Below are 19,527 nucleotides of genomic sequence, written 5' to 3'. Positions count from 1 at the left end.
TACCATGACTATGTAGTAGGAAACAGACTATGCGGCGGGGCATGATTTCCGTTTCTTATAAATTTTGGAGAGACATTGTGCCGACTTTCCACCATATGGCACTCACATAGACTATGCACTATCAACTTTTTGTTATTTTTGATAAATCTTCTTACTGCAAGAAGGTTAATCGTGTTGCTTTTCCTTTCGTAGCTTCTCAAAAACGAGTTTTTTTGATGTACAAATCTGTTCAAATGAAGAGATGGCATGTGCACATTACAGAAACAAGAGCTTTTGATTTTACAGATATGTTCGCAAAACCTTCTGTACATATTTTGAGGGATCTTTTTTGTTTAGGAAAAATTTATCCAGCAATTTTCCCATGATATTCTAGTTTTACTATTTGCACGTTTATACCAGTGCACACATTAACCCACCATGACAAGATCTTGATTGCTAACAAAGTTTGAGCGACACGTTTTGTTGAGGAGCGATGACTTCTTCTGAAGAGTTAGTACAATTGACTCGTTTTGCTGTGTCATACGTTGCCTCCTAACCAAGAAGCGTAGTGTATGTGTGCAGGCAGAGCTTTAAGCGAGAACCCAAGAAGCCTCCCTTCAAGTTCCTGGTACCCTTGATATATGCTCCAGTACTACCGCTTGGTAAGTTTTCCTTCTTACTCTCTGTATGCGCGTGCGTGTGCGAGTGTAACTGCGGCAGAGAACAAGAAAAAGATATTTTGACGTCGTCGAGTCTTGTATTTGGTAGCTACACACAGCCAGTGTGAGACGCATACTTCTTCTTCTTCTGCTGCAGCTTCTTAGGGTTTAGGCCTCTCGGCTTGGATATGTAGTTTGGCTCCGTTCTTCAATGGCTTGATATGTCAGTAGTTTGTGACACATTTAACTGTTGACACATTTGCATAGCAATTTGTGCTAACCTTGTTATGCCACCCTAACCTTCCCAGATTTACTCCTCTGATCATCCCAAAATTACCCGACTACTTCACGGGAGGCATTTTCTAGAATATGGCTTCAAAAGAACGACCGTGTGTGGTTTCTGAAGTACCACTATAGATTCCTACTGCACCCCTGTCCTATGTTCCCCCACCACCAAGTGCACCCACTTATGCAACGGATGGACACTATCACTATTATTATTATTACTCAGCACCTCTGTCGGCAAAATCAGGTCCAAAACCCTTCAAGGACGGTGGTGTCATGGTTAAATTTTCCACCTTCTCACTCAAGTTCTTACAACATCTTGATGTTTTGTTCAATAATGGAAATTTTACAGAAGAATCCAAGTTGCTACGAGTCAGATCTTTTCTTAAAGATAGTGCTTTGACGTGGTAGGCCGCCCTAACCAAGAAACCTGACAGTCCAAAGACCTGGCATGACTTGTCACGTGCACATCTAACCCTATGTGCATATGGACAAGCTACTTCAGGTCTAGGATTTAGGTCAGCTTAGGAAGTGTTCTGACACCTTTGTGAGTCTGTTCGCAAGCCGTGCACGTCCAAGCACTTAGAGTAGTTGCATATCCTCTGGTTGCAAATAGCACGATCATCAATATTATAGTAAGTAGCCATCATGAGCATTTTAAAGTGCACAGAATCCATTTTTCCTATTTTAGCCAGTTTTCACTTATTATTAATAAGTGAATTTGTTGGAAAACTGGGTAGGACAAATTGGCTAAGGTGATATACAAGAAAGCTAGTGCTAACACTTTTTGGTAGAAGAGGCAGCAGAAGTTCCAGTGACTTGCAATGCACCTTTTCAGCAAGACTGGCAGGAGGCCTAGCGTTTTCCAGCCAACAAGAACTGTCAACGTTTTTGGAATCTTCCTCCCCTAGCGTTTTCAACAGCAGATACAGCATAGCGTTTTTCATCCACGACAACTTTCATATGGCATTTTTGCAGTTGCAGACCTAGCTAGCGTTCTGCAGTTTTCGGCGACAGATCAGTCCCATTGCATCAGCGTTTTCAGTTTACAACACTTAGTTACTAATGATTCAGCCCCTAGCCTCGCAGGTCTCACCTACCCGTAGCAGATCCTCGTCGTACCGTCAGGTCAGACAGTGTTTTCAGATCCAGTCTGTTGTTCGTAGATTTCAGCATCTGCCTTTTCAGTGCATCGTCTTCGCGTCGTCGCCATTGCCGTCCTCGCCGACACTAGTGTCAGAATTCAACAGTTAGCAGATTTGTAGATTTCCGCCCTAGCATTTTCAGATTTCAGCTTATCCTCGTCGTCGTCATCATTGTCGTCGACATCATCGGCAAGTCCATTGCATCTAGGCAGTTGTACCAGATTTGTGCAATCAATAGCATAGATCTCTCTCGCCATAGAGAGGGGGACCCTTGGAGGAGGGTTTGAGAACCGTCTAGTGTCGTATTCTTCTCTCTCTCTCTCAGTCACAGCACCTTCATTCACAGTGTCATTCACTTTGTTTGTGATCATTGCACTCTCTCTAAAGAAACGGAAGGCTATCCCTTCCGTAAGTAAAAGGAACCCTTGAGTATAGTTCAGAGCACTCATCTTGAGCAAAGTTCAACATTCATTTCCGCTGCACCTTACATTGGGATCAGAGCTTTGGCAGTATTTTGTATCACTCAAGGAAAGAATTTTTTTTGCTTGTTACGGTACTTGGGCGTGTCGATTCCTAATCGTGTTTTTGAAGAGTGACAGGAAATCCAAGAAAGAAGGGCTTGTTCGGCCTTTTCGAGTTCCTCTTTTCACTCATTGAGAGCGGGCCGTGCACTTGCTTCCGGCCAATCAACGTGAGGTGGGAAAAAGCAACCTTAGTGTGAGCGCAAGGTCGCCAAGGGGTGCGCCCGTAGGGAAGAGTAGAGCTAGGGTAAGAGAAGATTCTTCTCTAACACAGATTACAAGCTAAAGAAAGACCTGAAGAACTCAAGAACCCAAGTTTCTCGTGAACTTAAGAATCCAAGATCTCAGTGTATGGTTACCACCTGAAGCGAAATAGATACGTTGCGTAAAGGTGATGAGCATGGAGGTGGTGAAGAAGAATTTTCTTCACCAGGAGGTTTTTCTGTAAAGTGCAGCAGATGTGAAATTTGAATGTTAAACTTTGCTAAAGATGAGTGCTCCGAATTGTGCTCAAGGGTTCCTTTTACTTACGGAAGGGAGAGCCTTTCGTTCTTTTAGTGTGAGAGTGCAAATGATCACAAACAAAGTGATGCAAAAACCCTATGGTAACTGTTGTGTATCTGCTACCGCCGGCTGATCTGCAATTGCAAAACGCTGGGGTTGATCTTTGATGAAAACGCTAGTTGTGTTGCTGCAGAAAACGCTATGGATGTCTGCTGCTAAAAGCTAGGCTGGTCTTGTTGGGGTCTTGCTGAGAAGATGCCTGTCAGTCGCTGGGTCTTTGCTGCCTCTTTTGCCAGACAATGCTAGCGCTTGGATTTTCTTATATACTGGCTTGGGTAAATTGTCCTTCCTAGTGTCCCAACAAAAGTCCCTTAATAATAATATGTGAAAAATGGCTAAAATAGGAAAAATAGGTCTATGCACTGTAAAAATGCTCTTGATGGGTTCTGACTGTAATCTGATGATCATGCTGTGTGCAACCAGAGGATATGCATCTACTATAAGTGCTTGGACACGCACGGTCTGCGAACAAACTTGCTAAAACACTTCCTTAGACTGAAGAGCAATACGGTGAAGTACTAGGCTGGACAAGACCCTTTTCTAAGAGGTCTTTCACTTGGTTCATAATCTCTTCGTTCTGGGCTGGGCTCACACGGTAAGGTGGCCGGTTTGGTGGTGTGCTTCCAGGTATCAGCAGATCAATGGTATGATCCTCAGGACGGGCTGGTGGTAACTCGCCCGGCAGACCCTCTGAAAAGCAATCCGCATGAGTGTGGAGAAAATCTTGGCGTTCTTTATCAAGTTCAGACATATTTGTCCTATTCTCATCATTCAATCTTTCTAAAAGATCGAGTAAACAAACATATTGGATTTCATTAATTTGAAAACGATCGAAGCCGATACAATAGAGACAGACTCGCCCTTAAGTTTCACATTAAGTACAATGGTTCGGCCCTTCTCTGAAGTCAAAGTCGCTTTTCTCGCCCGATAGTCGACCACGGCGTTGTTCTTATGGTACCAGGGAATTCCCAAGAGGACATCACAACCTTCCAAGGGCATTATGTAGAAGTCCTCGTGTCCCAAATACCCCTGACAATGCAACCGAAGTTTGCCAATGACATGTGTAATGGCTACGTCCCTGTTGGGTGCCGCTAGAACTGCCTCTGCTAGTGGTCCTATCCGATCAGGTGTGATCTCGAGCCGCGCCGCCAATTCACGTGAAATGAAGTTGGCCTTGGCTCCTCCATCAAAGAAAATCAGAGCTTTTTGGTCTTTCGCTTTGCCCCAAGCTCGACAAAGTTCTGTACTCTCGTCAATCGTGCTTGGGTCAGTACCCATGCAGTCAGGAACCAGTCCTGCTTTCATCTTGCCTTTTCGTCCATGTTCCTCAGCTGCTTTTGAACCCTCAGGCCTCTCTTCATCTTTGTTGTTCTGTTCTTTCGGTGCCTTTTTAGGGCACTTCGCGAAGATGTGCCCCGTTTCTCCGCATCCAAAGCACTTCCCCTCTTTGATGTAGAGAGCTCTCTTTCGAAGAGTGAGCTTGAGTCGTGCATCCTTTTCTTTCTTTTCTGGGTTGCTCTTCTTCTTTCTACTTTCATTGTTCGAAGTGTGTTCGGTCCTTTGCGTCATGATTTCATATGTGGGGTAGGTCAACTGCCTGAAATGAATGGCAAAACCCCGTTTCGCATGACTCATCAGTTCTTGGATGGAATCTGACTTTTGCTCTAAGCAGTGATCTCGGATCTCTGTAGGAAGTCCCAAGGTAAACCGCTCAATCTGTTCTTTGAACGAGATCTTCTCAAATGAAGAAGCTGGTAGAAAAGAGCTCCAAAATCTCTCGCAATATGCGTCCAATGAATCTTTCTTGGTCATCCGAAGATGGTTCCAAGCAGTTCGTATGTCGCGTTTGTACTCTCGAGTCAACCAAGAAGAAATAAAAAGCCTTTTAAATTTCAACCATTTAACTGACGCTTTCTTATTCAACAGAAGAGTGGACCACCAAATTCGAGCATTTCCCTTGGAGTAAGAGGTAGCCCTCCGAATCTTGGAGTGCTCTGAGTAATGTCCTCTAGAGAAAGCTATGTCAAACTGTTGTATGAAGGCCAAAGCCTCCGAAGCAACCAAGAAGAAATAAAAAGCCTTTTAAATTTCAGCCATTTAACTGACGCTTTCGTGTTCAACAGAAGAGTGGACCACCAAATTCGAGCATTTCCCTTGAAGTAAGAGGTAGCCCTCCGAATCTTGGAGTGCTCTGAGTAATGTCCTCTAGAGAAAGCTATGTCAAACTGTTGTATGAAGGCCAAAGCCTTCGAAGCATCTCGAAATCTAGAAAACGTGTAAAATTTATTTGATTGTCCACCTTCTTTAAACTCTCGGACTTTCTTGCTTTTATCCTCCAGAAAGTCATACTGGTTGGCTTTATAGAAGTTCTTCTTTGCATAGAATTTGTGATCATCGGAGTCCAAACTGTCTGAAAACGAGTCCTCTGTAGAACTGTCAGAAACTGGGCGAAATTAGGCTTCTTTGTCTTTTTCTTGCCCTTTTCCTAGCTTTGCTTTTTGCTTCGTTTTTTCCCTTTTTTGTCTTCTTCGCTCGAGTCAGAAGAGCTAGAAGAACTGTCAGAAGAAGAAGAACTGGATACTTCTTCAAATCTGACATGCTTTTTTTGCTTTCTTGCCAAGGCAAAAGCAGATTGATGCTCAAATAACCTGGGAAGTCAGTTTGTCACCAGGAGGTGTATTTTTCTTGTTGCCTTTCGTAAATAAGTACTAGATATTTTGTAATGGAATTTGCCTATTCAATTTGAGAGTAGCGGAATTTAATGAGAGTACTTTCAAGAAATGATTTTGTGAGCATAGCGGGTAGACATAATTGAAGATAGCAACATAATTATAGCAATTAGTTAACTTGGCATGGACAATAATTTTGCAAGAGAGAGAATTTAGAGAACATGACAACAGTTGAGGACCGGATTTATGTGGAGCCGGTCCCCCCTCCAATAGGCATTTGTATTATGATTTCTCCCATCAAGAGAGACTTGTTACAATACATTCTTTGTGTTCCTTGTGACCTAGGTGAAGCAATGAAGATGGAAAGCTTCATGCATCACCATCATAGCATAACCTAAACTTGAAGAAAGCTTTAACTATACCAAGCCTCAGTCCCAAGACCTCCAACACCTTCGAAGGTGGAGAGAGCTAGCAGGGAATGAGGGTAGGGAAGAGGAAGAAGAAACATTTCATACGAGAAAGAGCTAGTTCCTCACTTATCATAACTCTTGTGCTAGCATACATAATAGCATAGTAATGAAGAAGAAATAGATGGCAAGCTCAAGCATTGAAGCATGGCTCTTGGATGGATTTGCACTCCATAGCCAAGAGTGTTGGTGTAGGCTCTCAACCTCTACTTGCTTGGAGAAGGAGAGGGTGCTCTTGCACTTTGCATAGTACACAATGAGAGTGTTTGTGAGTGTGTGTGGGTGAGTATACCCCCTAAGCACCCCCCTAGCTTGCTTGGGTCGACCCCCCCTTGTAGCTCATGCTTGAAGCTCATTGGACCTCTCCAGGCCTAGCCAATCACAAGCAGGAGCCATTACAAGCAACATGGGTAGCCTTGGGACAAGTGTCCCCCTTTCCTCTTTGAGAGAGAGGACTTGATAAATGCAAAATCAATTAATTAAATATCCTAAATTATCATTGGACCCCTTGGGTGGCCAACCAATAGGCTTCAGGCACACCATGAGGGCAACATGGGAAGGAACTTGACAAGTGTCCTTGCTGCCTCTTCAAGCTGGGGCTTCCTTTGTGTGTGTGTGTGTGTGTTCTCTCTCATCCCCCCCCCCCCCCTTGTAGGCTCGCCCCCCTCCTTGTAGGGATATTTTTGACTTTGGATGAGCAAGCCCCTTAGTCATCAAGCATGACTAAGCATTTGAAGTAGGGGGTGTTCCCACAAGCATCTCAGGCAAGCTTCTCAAGGCACCTCAAGCACCTTAATCATGCACCAAGTCAAGCACCTCAAGCATCTTAATCAAGCACCTCAAGCACGACAAGCACCTCGAGCTTGGGCCGGGTTCCCACCTCAAGCTCAGCCCTAGCTTACCTAAGGTCAAAGGACTTTTACACACATTATTGGAGGTCTTCAATGAAGCTAACCCTAAGGTCTTATGCTCCATTGGTTAGCCTTGCTCTTGATAGACCATCTCCCATTTGGGCCCCTTTACTATTGGCCCCGTGTTGAGATAGATCTATAAGCACATATCTATATCTTAACACTTGTTCCCATTTATTCTCCCACATTAAGTGATCAATTTAATATGAGAAAATCATTTGGGTTGGTTAGATATTAGAGTTTATGACATTACCTCTCTCTTGAAATCATAGTCGTCCTCGACTATGAGGTAGAAGAGATAAAGCCTTAGTCATTAGTCAATCGTACTTAGCGGGTAGAGGATCCCTTTTTTACCCTACGACATCTTTCCAAGATGGATGACTAATCCATTTGGTGCTTGGGAGACATAGCTGCCGCAAGCATGTCTGCTCTTTAGTCTATTTCATTCTCCCAAAGTAGAGTGACAAATTCTACTTGGTGTTTGAGAGACGTCGTCATCACAAACATGATTCTAAGCATGCATACTAGTTAAATTTGTGCACAATTAAAAAGAGGATTAGTCTTATAAGACAAAAACATGAGTCATTTAAAAGAGAGTTGTACATTTGCTTACTCTAATGTAGCATTGTAAGCATTGACAAGGTTCATACTATCCTTAAGTTGTACTCCTTGCATCCATTTAGCATTTTCAAAAGGATAATTTTTGAACTTAATAAGATACCGTCGGATTATCTTACCATGTCGTAGTACCTTGTCTTCATGCCGAAGGACAGCTTCGGGTTGTAGCACCTCTTCTTGGTCTTCAACTTCGGGAGGGTCTTCAATAATTGGTTCAGTTGGTGGCTCTCCTTTATAGGGCTTAAGTAGGCTTACATGAAAGGCATTGTGTATAAGCCAATGGTTGGGCAACTTGAGTTGATAAGTGATGGGCTTCAAGATTTGGAAAGGACCATAGTATCTTTTTGCTAGTTTAGCATAATACTTTTGATGGCCCGTAGGATTTTTGCCCGTCGTTTGCCTTAATCGAGCCTTAGGAAACTTGAGTAAGACCCAATCATTTTCTTTGAACATTAAGGCTCTTCTGTGCTTATCAGCAGCAGCTTTTTGCCTTTGTTGAGAGATGGCTATAGCCTCCCTAATCTTTTGAAAAGATTCTTGTAGGTCACGGCTATACTCATCGGCGGCGAAGATCTTTCCATGTACTTTGAGTAGCAAGGGACTTTTAGGTCTTCCCTCTATGATCTCGAAAGGTGCTTTCCCCGTAGAAGTATGTACAGTATTATTGTAGGCATACTCTACTAGAGGTAAATACTTTTCCCATTGTGAGCGTTGATCTACTTCGGTTACATAAGTCTTGAGTAGATCGAGTATCGTAAGATTGGCTATCTCACTTTGGCCATCCGTTTGTGGGTGATATGCCGAAGAGAAATTCAATCTTGTTCCTAGATTTTCAAAGAGACCTTTCCAGAAATTACTGGTCATTCTAGGATCTCTATCTGACACCATGGATGTGGGTAATCCATGGTGCTTGAAAATCTGAGATATGAAGAGAGTTGCCATTTGATGTGCCTTAATAGTCTTTTTGACAGGAATAAAATGTGCTTGCTTGCTAAACCTGTCGACTATTGTCCATATTCCTGTATTCCCATGGATAGACTTGGGTAATCCAAAGATAAAATCCATGGATATACTCTCCCATGGTGAATTTGGAATAGGCAATGGCTGGAGTAATCCAGGTTGCTTCCCTCTATCATACTTGGTCTTTTGGCATACTACACATTTTGAAACATACTCTTGTATGTCCACTTTCATGGTAGGCCAATAGAAATACGTCTCTACTCCTCGGAGAGTAGGTTGAATACCTCTATGCCCTGCATATGGAGGAGCATGGGATTCATACATAACCTTCTCACGAAGGGAATGGGTAACACATAGCCTATTGCCGTGGAGAAGATAACCATCCTGCAAGGTGAATGGTTCCTCTTTCTTCCCCAAAGCAAGGGCTGACATTATGTCTCTAAAGTCAGGGTCAGTAGCATACTCATCTATCATAGAGGATAGATCATTGTGAGTAGCTATAGACACCGCATTAACTTTTGGTCTTCGTGAAAGTGCATCGGCAACTTGATTGTGCTTACCAGCTATGTGAGCAATATGGAAATTAAATTGCGAAAGAAAATTTGCCCACCTCATTTGTTTGTCGGAAAGTTTGGTTTGCGTCATGAAATACTTGAGACTTTGGTGGTCGGTTCGTAGGATAAATGGAGTCCCCAATAGGTAGTGCTTCCATGTATCTAGGGCATGTAGAACAGCTAAAAGCTCTTTCTCATAAATGCCCAAGACTCATTCATCACTATTGAGCCTTCGGCTCTCATATGCTATGGCATGCCCTTCTTGAAGCAAAACCGCTCCAAGGCAATCACCACAAGCATCACATTGGACCTCAAATGGTTTTGAGAGATTCGGAAGCACGAGGACTGGTTGGGAAGTAAGCTTCTCTTTGAGTTTTTCAAAAGTATTTTGCTCCTTAGCAGTCCATACAAACTTAACGTTCTTCTTTGTTAAGTCGTGTAGTGGTCCTGCTACTTGAGAGAATTTTGCTATGAAGCGTCTATAGTATGCACTCATATCAATAAAGCTTCTTAGCTCATGTAGATTCCTTGGGTTAGGCCATGATTTTATTACCTCTAACTTTGATGGATCCATACGAATACCATCGTGAGAGATAATATGACCTAGATATTGAATCTCTTGAAGGAAGAATTCACTTTTCTTTTGGTTGAGAAAAAGTTTGTTTTCCCTCAAAGCTTGAAAAATCACTTAGAGATGTTGCTTATGTTCCTCCAAAGATTTGGAGTAGATGATGATATCATCAAAGAACACTCCAGTGAATTTACGATATGGTCTAAAAATTTTCTCCATGAGACGATTGAAAGTAGCTGGTGCATTAGTCAAGCCAAAAGGCATGACTAGATATTCATAAAGACCAAATGTTGTGCGAAATGCGGTCTTTAGGATATCTTCATCCACTATCCTTATTTGATGATATCCACTCTTAAGGTCAATCCTACTGAAGTAGGTAGAGCCTTGTAGCTTATCAAACAGATCTTCTACCCGAGGCACGGGAAATCTGTTTTTGATAGTGATATGGTTTAGTGCTCGATAGTCCACACACATACGATATGTACCATCTTTCTTTTGCACTAAAAGGACTGGAGAACAAAAGGGAGAGGAACTAGGCCTCACTATCCCTTTGTCTACCAATTCCTGTACTTGCCTCATAATCTCCTCTTGTTGAGCTTGTGAGACTCGATAAGGAGGTTTGTTAGGCGGTGAGCTTCCTGGAAGGAGCTCAATACGATGGTCATCATCCCCTCGTTTTGGAGGTAGGTCCATAGGGATATCATCGATGAACACATCTTGGAATCCTTTTAGAAAAGTAGACAAGTCTAACTCTTCTTGATTCCTATCATTTTCATTTGATGAAACATTATTAGCTTTTAGAGACTCTTTGACATAAATCATGTACGCAGAAACTGAGCTCTTCATTGATTTATCAAAAGAAAGAGGATTTACAAGTGGAATAGTGCGACCACGCTCACTAGCATCTATATACATGTTCTTTCCCCTGTAGGTGAAGTAAATTCTCCTTTCAGAGAACTTCATGTTGGCAGTCATGCGATCAAACCATGGTGCCCCTAGGATAACATTCTGATGTTGGAGAGGAGAGATGAAGTCTTCTTTGTCGACATAGCTTTGGACATGAAACCTCAACTTCCCAATCAAGGGAGTAACGGAGGCTTGTTGTCCCTTGAAAGCTGCATCAACTGTTACTATATCTCCCATCTCAAAAGCTTGAATGCCCAACTTGGTGGCCAACTCTATTGATATGAAGTTGAGAGTAGAGCCAGGGTCAAACAAGATGAAGGCATCATGCTCTCTTACCTTTCCCCAAGCATAGGAGAGTGATGATCCTTTGCAATGAGCATCCTCTTTTGGAGCTTCGATGGTGGAAGCCCTAGGAGTCTCATTGCGAGTATTCTTCTTGGGGCAAGAACGATAGCCATGTCCTTGCTCCCCACACTTGAAACACTTATGTTCCTTGCGAAAAGCTTCAAGCTCTTCAGGAGAGGGTTTGTTTTTACCTTTGTAAACTCCCTTCTCCTTGGACCGATTGTTGTTGTTGTTATTGTTGTTGTTGGAAGTGCCTTGGGAATTATTTTGTGCATTGGATTTCCCCTTTGCATCATTTTTATCTTTGTTTTCCATGGGCTTGACATTACGTTTAGCCCCTTGATGGAAATTGATGTGTGAAGCAACCATGGTGTGATGGATTACTTCGTTAATAGTACCAGGCCGTTGAGAGTTGATGTATTCGGCCATCTCTTCAGGTAATCCCGCACAGAATTGCTGTCTTTGCTCGGTAAAGTCTATCTTTTGAAAGACAGTAGCTTTGAGATGTAAATCCCAAAACTTGTCTACATACTTGTTGATAGACTCATGAGAGAGAAGCTTCAAGCCGCGCCATTCGGTAAGAAATTTATCTTTAGTATCACTTGGAAGAAATTGCTTCATGATGGAAACTCGTAGAGTTTTCCATGTCTTTGGGGCTTCTTCATTGCCACGAAGGCTAGCCCACCATTGACGAGCTGATTTTTGGAAGTGCATAGCTACATGGCGTAGCTTGGAGGACTCTGTGAAGCCCTCGTCCCCAAAGGCCGCATCAAATTGTTGGATGAAGGCCAACACTTTGTCGGTAGCACCAAAGGTGCCATCGTAGGTGAGAAAAGAGATACTCTTTCCTCCCTCTTTGAACTTCTTTAGCTTTTGTGACCTTCGCCATGCAGGAAATGATTTGCGATGTCCTCCCCTCTTGTATTCTCTAGGAGAATAGCCATAACTTTCATCGGAAGAGGAGGAAAGTGAAGAAGAAGGAGAAGAGGGTGACCTCTTTCTAGCCCTTTTCTTCCTTTGTTTCCTCTCTTGCCTTTCAGAGTGATGAGGAGAAGGACTATAGGTTGCTCTTTTCCTCTTGGGAGAAGTAGGCGATCGTCTAGACCGCCGTCTTCGTGGAGCCACCTCTTCAGAAGAACTTAGACTTTCATTGCTTTCTTTCTCTTTGGATTCCTCCTCTCGAATGGGAGAGAGTCTTCTTGTGGGGGTCTCTTCAAGAGGCCTCCTAAGCTCTCTCTCCTCTGGGAGAGGAAGGGAAATTCCATAAGCACGAAGTTGTTGAGTAACTTCGGCTTGCAAAGTAGGGTTGCCCATAGCTTGCTGCAACCTAGCGACGAGATAATTCACAAACATGGGAGCATCATCATTAGCACCTTCATGTGCAAAATCAAAGCTATCAATGTTCATTCTACTCTCTTGATTATTGTCAGCCATGTTAACAAAATTTATGTTTATACTTAGTGTATGCTTTGGCAGTTCAAAACCTTAGTTGCTACTCCTCTTAGCCTTTGAAAATCGGCTCTTAAGTATCTACGCCCACGGCTCAAAGTGGTTAATTATAGAGAGTAGAGGAGTAGGTCTAACATAGCAGAGTTGCCAAGGGCTAGCTCCTTTCGGACTTCTTATGGCTCAATAATGGTAAAGTCGTAGGTAAGTCTAAAAAGACTCCATTATTAAGTCCAAAGCTCTCGAGGTGTGCACCATCCCCCACATAGTGGGCTTAACAAAACCGATATTAGATCCCAGTTCCACTTACTCTATTATAATTAACAACATCAACCATTTATAGGCTACTTAAGGACCTCTCTTCTTAAGCAAGAAAAGAGAAACCAAATGCTCTGATACCAATGTAATGGAATTTGCCTATTCAATTTGAGAGTAGCGGAATTTAATGAGAGTACTTTCAAGAAATGATTTTGTGAGCATAGCGGGTAGACATAATTGAAGATAGCAACATAATTATAGCAATTAGTTAACTTGGCATGGACAATACTTTTGCAAGAGAGAGAATTTAGAGAACATGACAATAGTTGAGGACCGGATTTATGTGGAGCCGGTCCCCCCTCCAATAGGCATTTGTATTATGATTTCTCCCATCAAGAGAGACTTGTTACAATACATTCTTTGTGTTCCTTGTGACCTAGGTGAAGCAATGAAGATGGAAAGCTTCATGCATCACCATCATAGCATAACCTAAACTTGAAGAAAGCTTTAACTATACCAAGCCTCAATCCCAAGACCTCAAACACCTTCGAAGGTGGAGAGAGCTAGCAGGGAATGAGGGTAGGGAAGAGGAAGAAGAAACATTTCATACGAGAAAGAGCTAGTTCCTCACTTATCATAACTCTTGTGCTAGCATACATAATAGCATAGTAATGAAGAAGAAATAGATGGCAAGCTCAAGCATTGAAGCATGGCTCTTGGATGGATTTGCACTCCATAGCCAAGAGTGTTGGTGTAGGCTCTCAACCTCTACTTGCTTGGAGAAGGAGAGGGTGCTCTTGCACTTTGCATAGTACACAATGAGAGTGTTTGTGAGTGTGTGTGGGTGAGTATACCCCCTAAGCACCCCCCTAGCTTGCTTGGGTCGACCCCCCCTTGTAGCTCATGCTTGAAGCTCATTGGACCCCTCCAGGCCTAGCCAATCACAAGCAGGAGCCATTACAAGCAACATGGGTAGCCTTGGGACAAGTGTCCCCCTTTCCTCTTTGAGAGAGAGGACTTGATAAATGCAAAATCAATTAATTAAATATCCTAAATTATCATTGGACCCCTTGGGTGGCCAACCAATAGGCTTCAGGCACACCATGAGGGCAACATGGGAAGGAACTTGACAAGTGTCCTTGCTGCCTCTTCAAGCTGGGGCTTCCTTTGTGTGTGTGTGTGTGTGTTCTCTCTCATCCCCCCCCCCTTGTAGGCTCGCCCCCCTCCTTGTAGGGATATTTTTGACTTTGGATGAGCAAGCCCCTTAGTCATCAAGCATGACTAAGCATTTGAAGTAGGGGGTGTTCCCACAAGCATCTCAGGCAAGCTTCTCAAGGCACCTCAAGCACCTTAATCATGCACCAAGTCAAGCACCTCAAGCATGGAGCCAGTCAAGCACCTCAAGCATCTTAATCAAGCACCTCAAGCATGACGAGCACCTCAAGCAGGACAAGCACCTCAAGCACGACAAGCACCTCGAGCTTGGGCCGGGTTCCCACCTCAAGCTCAGCCCTAGCTTACCTAAGGTCAAAGGACTTTTACACACATTATTGGAGGTCTTCAATGAAGCTAACCCTAAGCTCTTATGCTCCATTGGTTAGCTTTGCTCTTGATAGACCATCTCCCATTTGGGCCCCTTTACTATTGGCCCCGTGTTGAGATAGATCTATAAGTTTTTTGTTTTTGTTTTTTTGTTTTTTTAGGGGCATCTTGCCATTGGGCAATGGATTAAAGTTTATTGTATCATATAGTGTATTCCCATTTTTCTGTCTTTTTGATGGTAGAGTTAAGTACGGATAACATTTGAAGCAGATAAATCTTTTTGCGGATAACATTTGAAGCAAAAAGACTAATAACATTTTTTTGTCTTTTTCTAAGAGTTAAGTACGGATAACATTTGAAGCAGTATCTAATGGACATTGAAGCAGTATCTAATGGATGTTTGAAGTAGTATCTATGTCTAGACTCTATGTAGTTCCTAGTATGTATAGGCTGAAAAAGGCTAAAGTCACTATTCTTTTTGTTGTTACAAATGTTACGTATTGGTCACGTACCTTAAAGGCCGATCCGCACAGAAGTACGTACCTTACGTATTGATTACGTACCGTACACTCCGTACCTTTCCACCTTGATACTATGCATGATGGAGCTGATGGTTATATTGTCTTGTGGGTGACTACCATAGGTCTATACCTTGCACTTTCCTTTAAGGGTGAATCTGGGCTTATCGTGGATTCATCTAGGTATATTTTTTAGTCGTATAGCGGACATGCAGACTTCACATTGTGAAGTTTTCGTCCGAGTTACGACCAGTTGATATTGTGCTAATTTTTTCTATCTTTTGTGGTGCGTATGCCCTATCAACTACCTCATTTTTGTGCTAATTTTTTCGATTTATCGCTTCTTTTAGTGCTAGGCTTCATTATGGCTGAGTCTGCCCTTGACCTCCGGAGTCATGACCGAAACTCAGTACGTTGAACTTTGTGTTGATGTATGCTCATGTGCGTGTGCGTGTGGTGTGTGTTGTGTTTGGGAGCATATGTTAGTACCTAGTTCTACACCCACTATTGGGCACTGACGACGTTAGTGGGGATGTCGTGGTATTTAGTCAATACTATGCATGATGGAGGTGATGGTTATATTGTCTTGTGGGTGACTATCATGGGTCTATACCTTGCACTTTCCTTTAAGGGTGAATCTGGGCTTATCCTGGATTCATCTAGGTATATTGTTTTTCCCTGAACCCTTGAAAAGGTGCAAGTTGGACATTGCATGGCCAGTGTGAAACGGCTGTGGCCGAATAGGTTTCTCACATCGAGAGTCTGAGTCGGTCAGTCTGGGACCAATCGGGCCAATTAGCATTGAATTCTGATGAGTATGGAAGCCTGTGTGTGCCAAATGAAGTCTGGGCCACTCGGAAAGTCACTTATAACTTAATAAGTCAGTGGAAACTAGGGAATTAACTCAAAGGGGCAAACTGGGCACTTGGCAGGAGGAGAGCAGCCTGCAGGACACCTCAGCAAGAGGAGGCGCCCAAGAGAGAGAGGGGGACTGATTTTTCACTGATAAGTGACCTACAATGTGTGTGAGTAGTGGGTGCAGGTCTACAGCTTTAATGGAAAGCTTGCCTTCTCCTCTGTCTCATGTAGCGCGATGATTTGCTCTCGTGCATCTCTCTCTCCCCTTTGGCACATAGTGTAATGCCCCACTAGTTGGGCTACTCAGATGAACATGTACAGTTCTGGGGGTTTATGCGCGTTTGCCAAGGCAAGAGCCTTCTGAACAGGAATCGGATTAGCTAATGGCTAATCCCCCACAGGTATGTACAGTTCCATCGCGAAAGATTGCGAGTTTGGAGAGTTTTCTCGCGCGAAAACTCGTCCAATTCACAGGGGAATTGTCCCATTGTGTGCGGGAGCCCTTGGGACACGCGTGGGCGTGTTTGCTCCGCTAAAAACGATCCCAAACAGGGAATTACAGCCTACTGTGTTTTTCTGCAGGTTTAGGGTTTCGCACCTAAATTGCAAGGGAACACTGGGGGCGCCTCGTAAGAGCCTTGGGATGCGTGTACAGGCTTTTGGGCATCCGACAATGAAAAACAGAGAATTACAGCCCCGTGAATTTCTGTGACAGCTCACTAGAAAGCTTCCTGATAGTACTTCCCCTCTTTGATGTAGAGAGCTCTCTTTCGAAGAGTGAGCTTGAGTCGTGCATCCTTTTCTTTCTTTTCTGGGTTTCTCTTCTTCTTTCTACTTTCATTGTTCGAAGTGTGTTCGGTCCTTTGCGTCATGATTTCATATGTGGGGTAGGTCAACTGCCTGAAATGAATGGCAAAACCCCGTTTCGCATGACTCATCAGTTCTTGGATGGAATCTGACTTTTGCTCTAAGCAGTGATCTCGGATCTCTGTAGGAAGTCCCAAGGTAAACCGCTCAATCTGTTCTTTGAACGAGATCTTCTCAAATGAAGAAGCTGGTAAAAAAGAGCTCCAAAATCTCTCGCAATATGCGTCCAATGAATCTTTCTTGGTCATCCGAAGATGGTTCCAAGGAGTTCGTATGTCGCGTTTGTACTCTCGAGTCAACCAAGAAGAAATAAAAAGCCTTCTAAATTTCAACCATTTAACTGACGCCTTCTTGTTCAACAGAAGAGTGGACCACCAAATACGAGCATTTCCCTTGGAGTAAGAGGTAGCCCTCCGAATCTTGGAGTGCTCTGAGTAATGTCCTCTAGAGAAAGCTATGTCAAACTGTTGTATGAAGGCCAAAGACTCCGAAGCAACCAAGAAGAAATAAAAAGCCTTTTAAATTTCAACCATTTAACTGACGCTTTCGTGTTCAACAGAAGAGTGGACCACCAAATTCGAGCATTTCCCTTGAAGTAAGAGGTAGCCCTCCGAATCTTGGAGTGCTCTGAGTAATGTCCTCTAGAGAAAGCTATGTCAAACTGTTGTATGAAGGCCAAAGCCTTCGAAGCATCTCGAAATCCAGAAAACGTGTAAAATTTATTTGACTGTCCACCTTCTTTAAACTCTCGGACTTTCTTGCTTTTATCCTCCAGAAAGTCATACTGGTTGGCTTTATAGAAGTTCTTCTTTGCATAGAATTTGTGATCATCGGAGTCCAAACTGTCTGAAAACGAGTCCTCTGTAGAACTGTCAGAAACTGGGCGAAATTAGGCTTCTTTGTCTTTTTCTTGCCCTTTTCCTAGCTTTGCTTTTTGCTTCGTTTTTTCCCTTTTTTGTCTTCTTCGCTCGAGTCAGAAGAGCTAGAAGAACTGTCAGAAGAAGAAGAACTGGATACTTCTTCAAATCTGACATGCTTTTTTTGCTTTCTTGCCAAGGCAAAAGCAGATTGATGCTCAAATAACCTGGGAAGTCAGTTTGTCACCAGGAGGTGTATTTTTCTTGTTGCCTTTCGTAAATAAGTACTAGATATTTTTATTTATTTTAGTTAGTGGAGATGTTGTGGTATTTAGTCAATACTATGCAAGGTTGCATCCGTACCTACGTACTGATCCATACAGTACCGTACAGCCGTACGGTACGGTTTCATACGTACGGCTAGGTAGTGTACTCGTTTTTTTTTTTTTTTCACAAAATTTTTTGTTTTTGTTTTTTTGTTTTTTTAGGGGCATCTTGCCATTGGGCAATGGATTAAAGTTTATTGTATCATATAGTGTATTTCCATTTTTCTGTCTTTTTGATGGTAGAGTTAAGTACGGATAACATTTGAAGCAGATAAATCTTTTTGCGGATAACATTTGAAGCAAAAAGACTAATAACATTTTTTTGTCTTTTTCTAAGAGTTAAGTACGGATAACATTTGAAGCAGTATCTAATGGACATTGAAGCAGTATCTAATGGATGTTTGAAGTAGTATCTATGTGTAGACTCTATGTAGTTCCTAGTATGTATAGGCTGAAAAAGGCTAAAGTCACTATTCTTTTTGTTGTTACAAATGTTACGTATTGGTCACGTACCTTAAAGGCCGATCCGTACAGAAGTACGTACCTTACGTATTGATTACGTACCGTACACTCCGTACCTTTCCATCTTGATACTATGTATGATGGAGCTGATGGTTATATTGTCTTGTGGGTGACTACCATGGGTCTATACCTTGCACTTTCCTTTAAGGGTGAATCTGGGCTTATCCTGGATTCATCTAGGTATATTTTTTAGTCGTATAGCGGACATGCAGACTTCACATTGTGAAGTTTTCGTCCAAGTTACGACCAGTTGATATTGTGCTAATTTTTTCTGTCTTTTGTGGTGCGTATGCCCTATCAACTACCTCATTTTTGTGCTAATTTTTTCGATTTATCGCTTCTTTTAGTGCTAGGCTTCATTATGGCTGAGTCTGCCCTTGATCTCCGGAGTCATGACCGAAACTCAGTACGCTGAACTTTGTGTTGATGTATGCTCATGTGCGTGTGCGTGTGGTGTGTGTTGTGTTTGGGAGCATATGTTAGTACCTAGTTCTACACCCACTATTGGGCACTGACGACGTTAGTGGGGATGTCGTGGTATTTAGTCAATACTATGCATGATGGAGCTGATGGTTATATTGTCTTGTGGGTGACTACCATGGGTCTATACCTTGTACTTTCCTTTAAGGGTGAATCTAGGCTTATCCTGGATTCCTCTAGGTATATTGTTTTTCCCTGAACCCTTGAAAAGGTGCAAGTTGGACATTGCATGGCCAGTGTGAAACGGCTGTGGCCGAATAGGTTTCTCACATCGGGAGTCTGAGTCGGTCAGTCTGGGACCAGTCGGGCCAATTAGCATTGAATTCTGATGAGTATGGAAGCGTGTGTGCGCGAAATGAAGTTTGGGCCACTCGGAAAGTCACTTATAACTTTATAAGTCAGTGGGAACTAGGGAATTAACTCAAAGGGGCAAACTGGGCACTTGGCAGGAGGAGAGCAGCCTGCAGGACACCTCAGCAAGAGGAGGCGCCCAAGAGAGAGAGAGGGGGACTGATTTTTCACTGATAAGTGACCTACAGTGTGTGTGAGTAGTGGGTGCAGGTCTACAGCTTTAATGGAAAGCTTGCCTTCTCCTCTATCTCATGTAGCGCGATGATTTGCTCTCGTGCATCTCTCTCTCCCCTTTGGCACATAGGGTAATGCCCCACTAGTTGGGCTACTCAGATGAACATGTACAGT

General features: G+C 43.0%; 1 protein-coding gene across 9 annotated transcripts in view; it reads left to right on the top strand.

Annotated features, from left to right (window-relative positions):
* Positions 1-299: 299 nt before the first annotated feature.
* Positions 300-19,527, top strand: part of LOC147464311 (SH3/FCH domain protein) — a 77,472-nt gene continuing 58,244 nt past the window's right edge. For 2 of the 9 annotated variants that reach the window (XM_086513907.1, XM_086513932.1), the window contains exons 1-2: positions 300-489; positions 562-641. In XM_086513907.1, the coding sequence (XP_086370033.1) occupies positions 473-489; positions 562-641 (97 nt within the window). In that variant the 5' untranslated portion in view covers positions 300-472. Of the gene's footprint in view, positions 490-548; positions 642-19,527 lie in introns of all 9 variants that reach the window. The other 7 variants (XM_086513898.1, XM_086513894.1, XM_086513949.1 and 4 more) reach the window with 7 other exon arrangements.

This window comes from Adiantum capillus-veneris, chromosome 1 (genome assembly GCF_014529385.1).
Source record: "Adiantum capillus-veneris isolate H3 chromosome 1, ASM1452938v2, whole genome shotgun sequence".
Lineage (NCBI taxonomy): Eukaryota > Viridiplantae > Streptophyta > Polypodiopsida > Polypodiales > Pteridaceae > Adiantum > Adiantum capillus-veneris.
The sequence above is the reverse complement of the archived record's forward strand: the minus strand, read 5'-3'. Positions and strand labels throughout refer to the sequence as shown.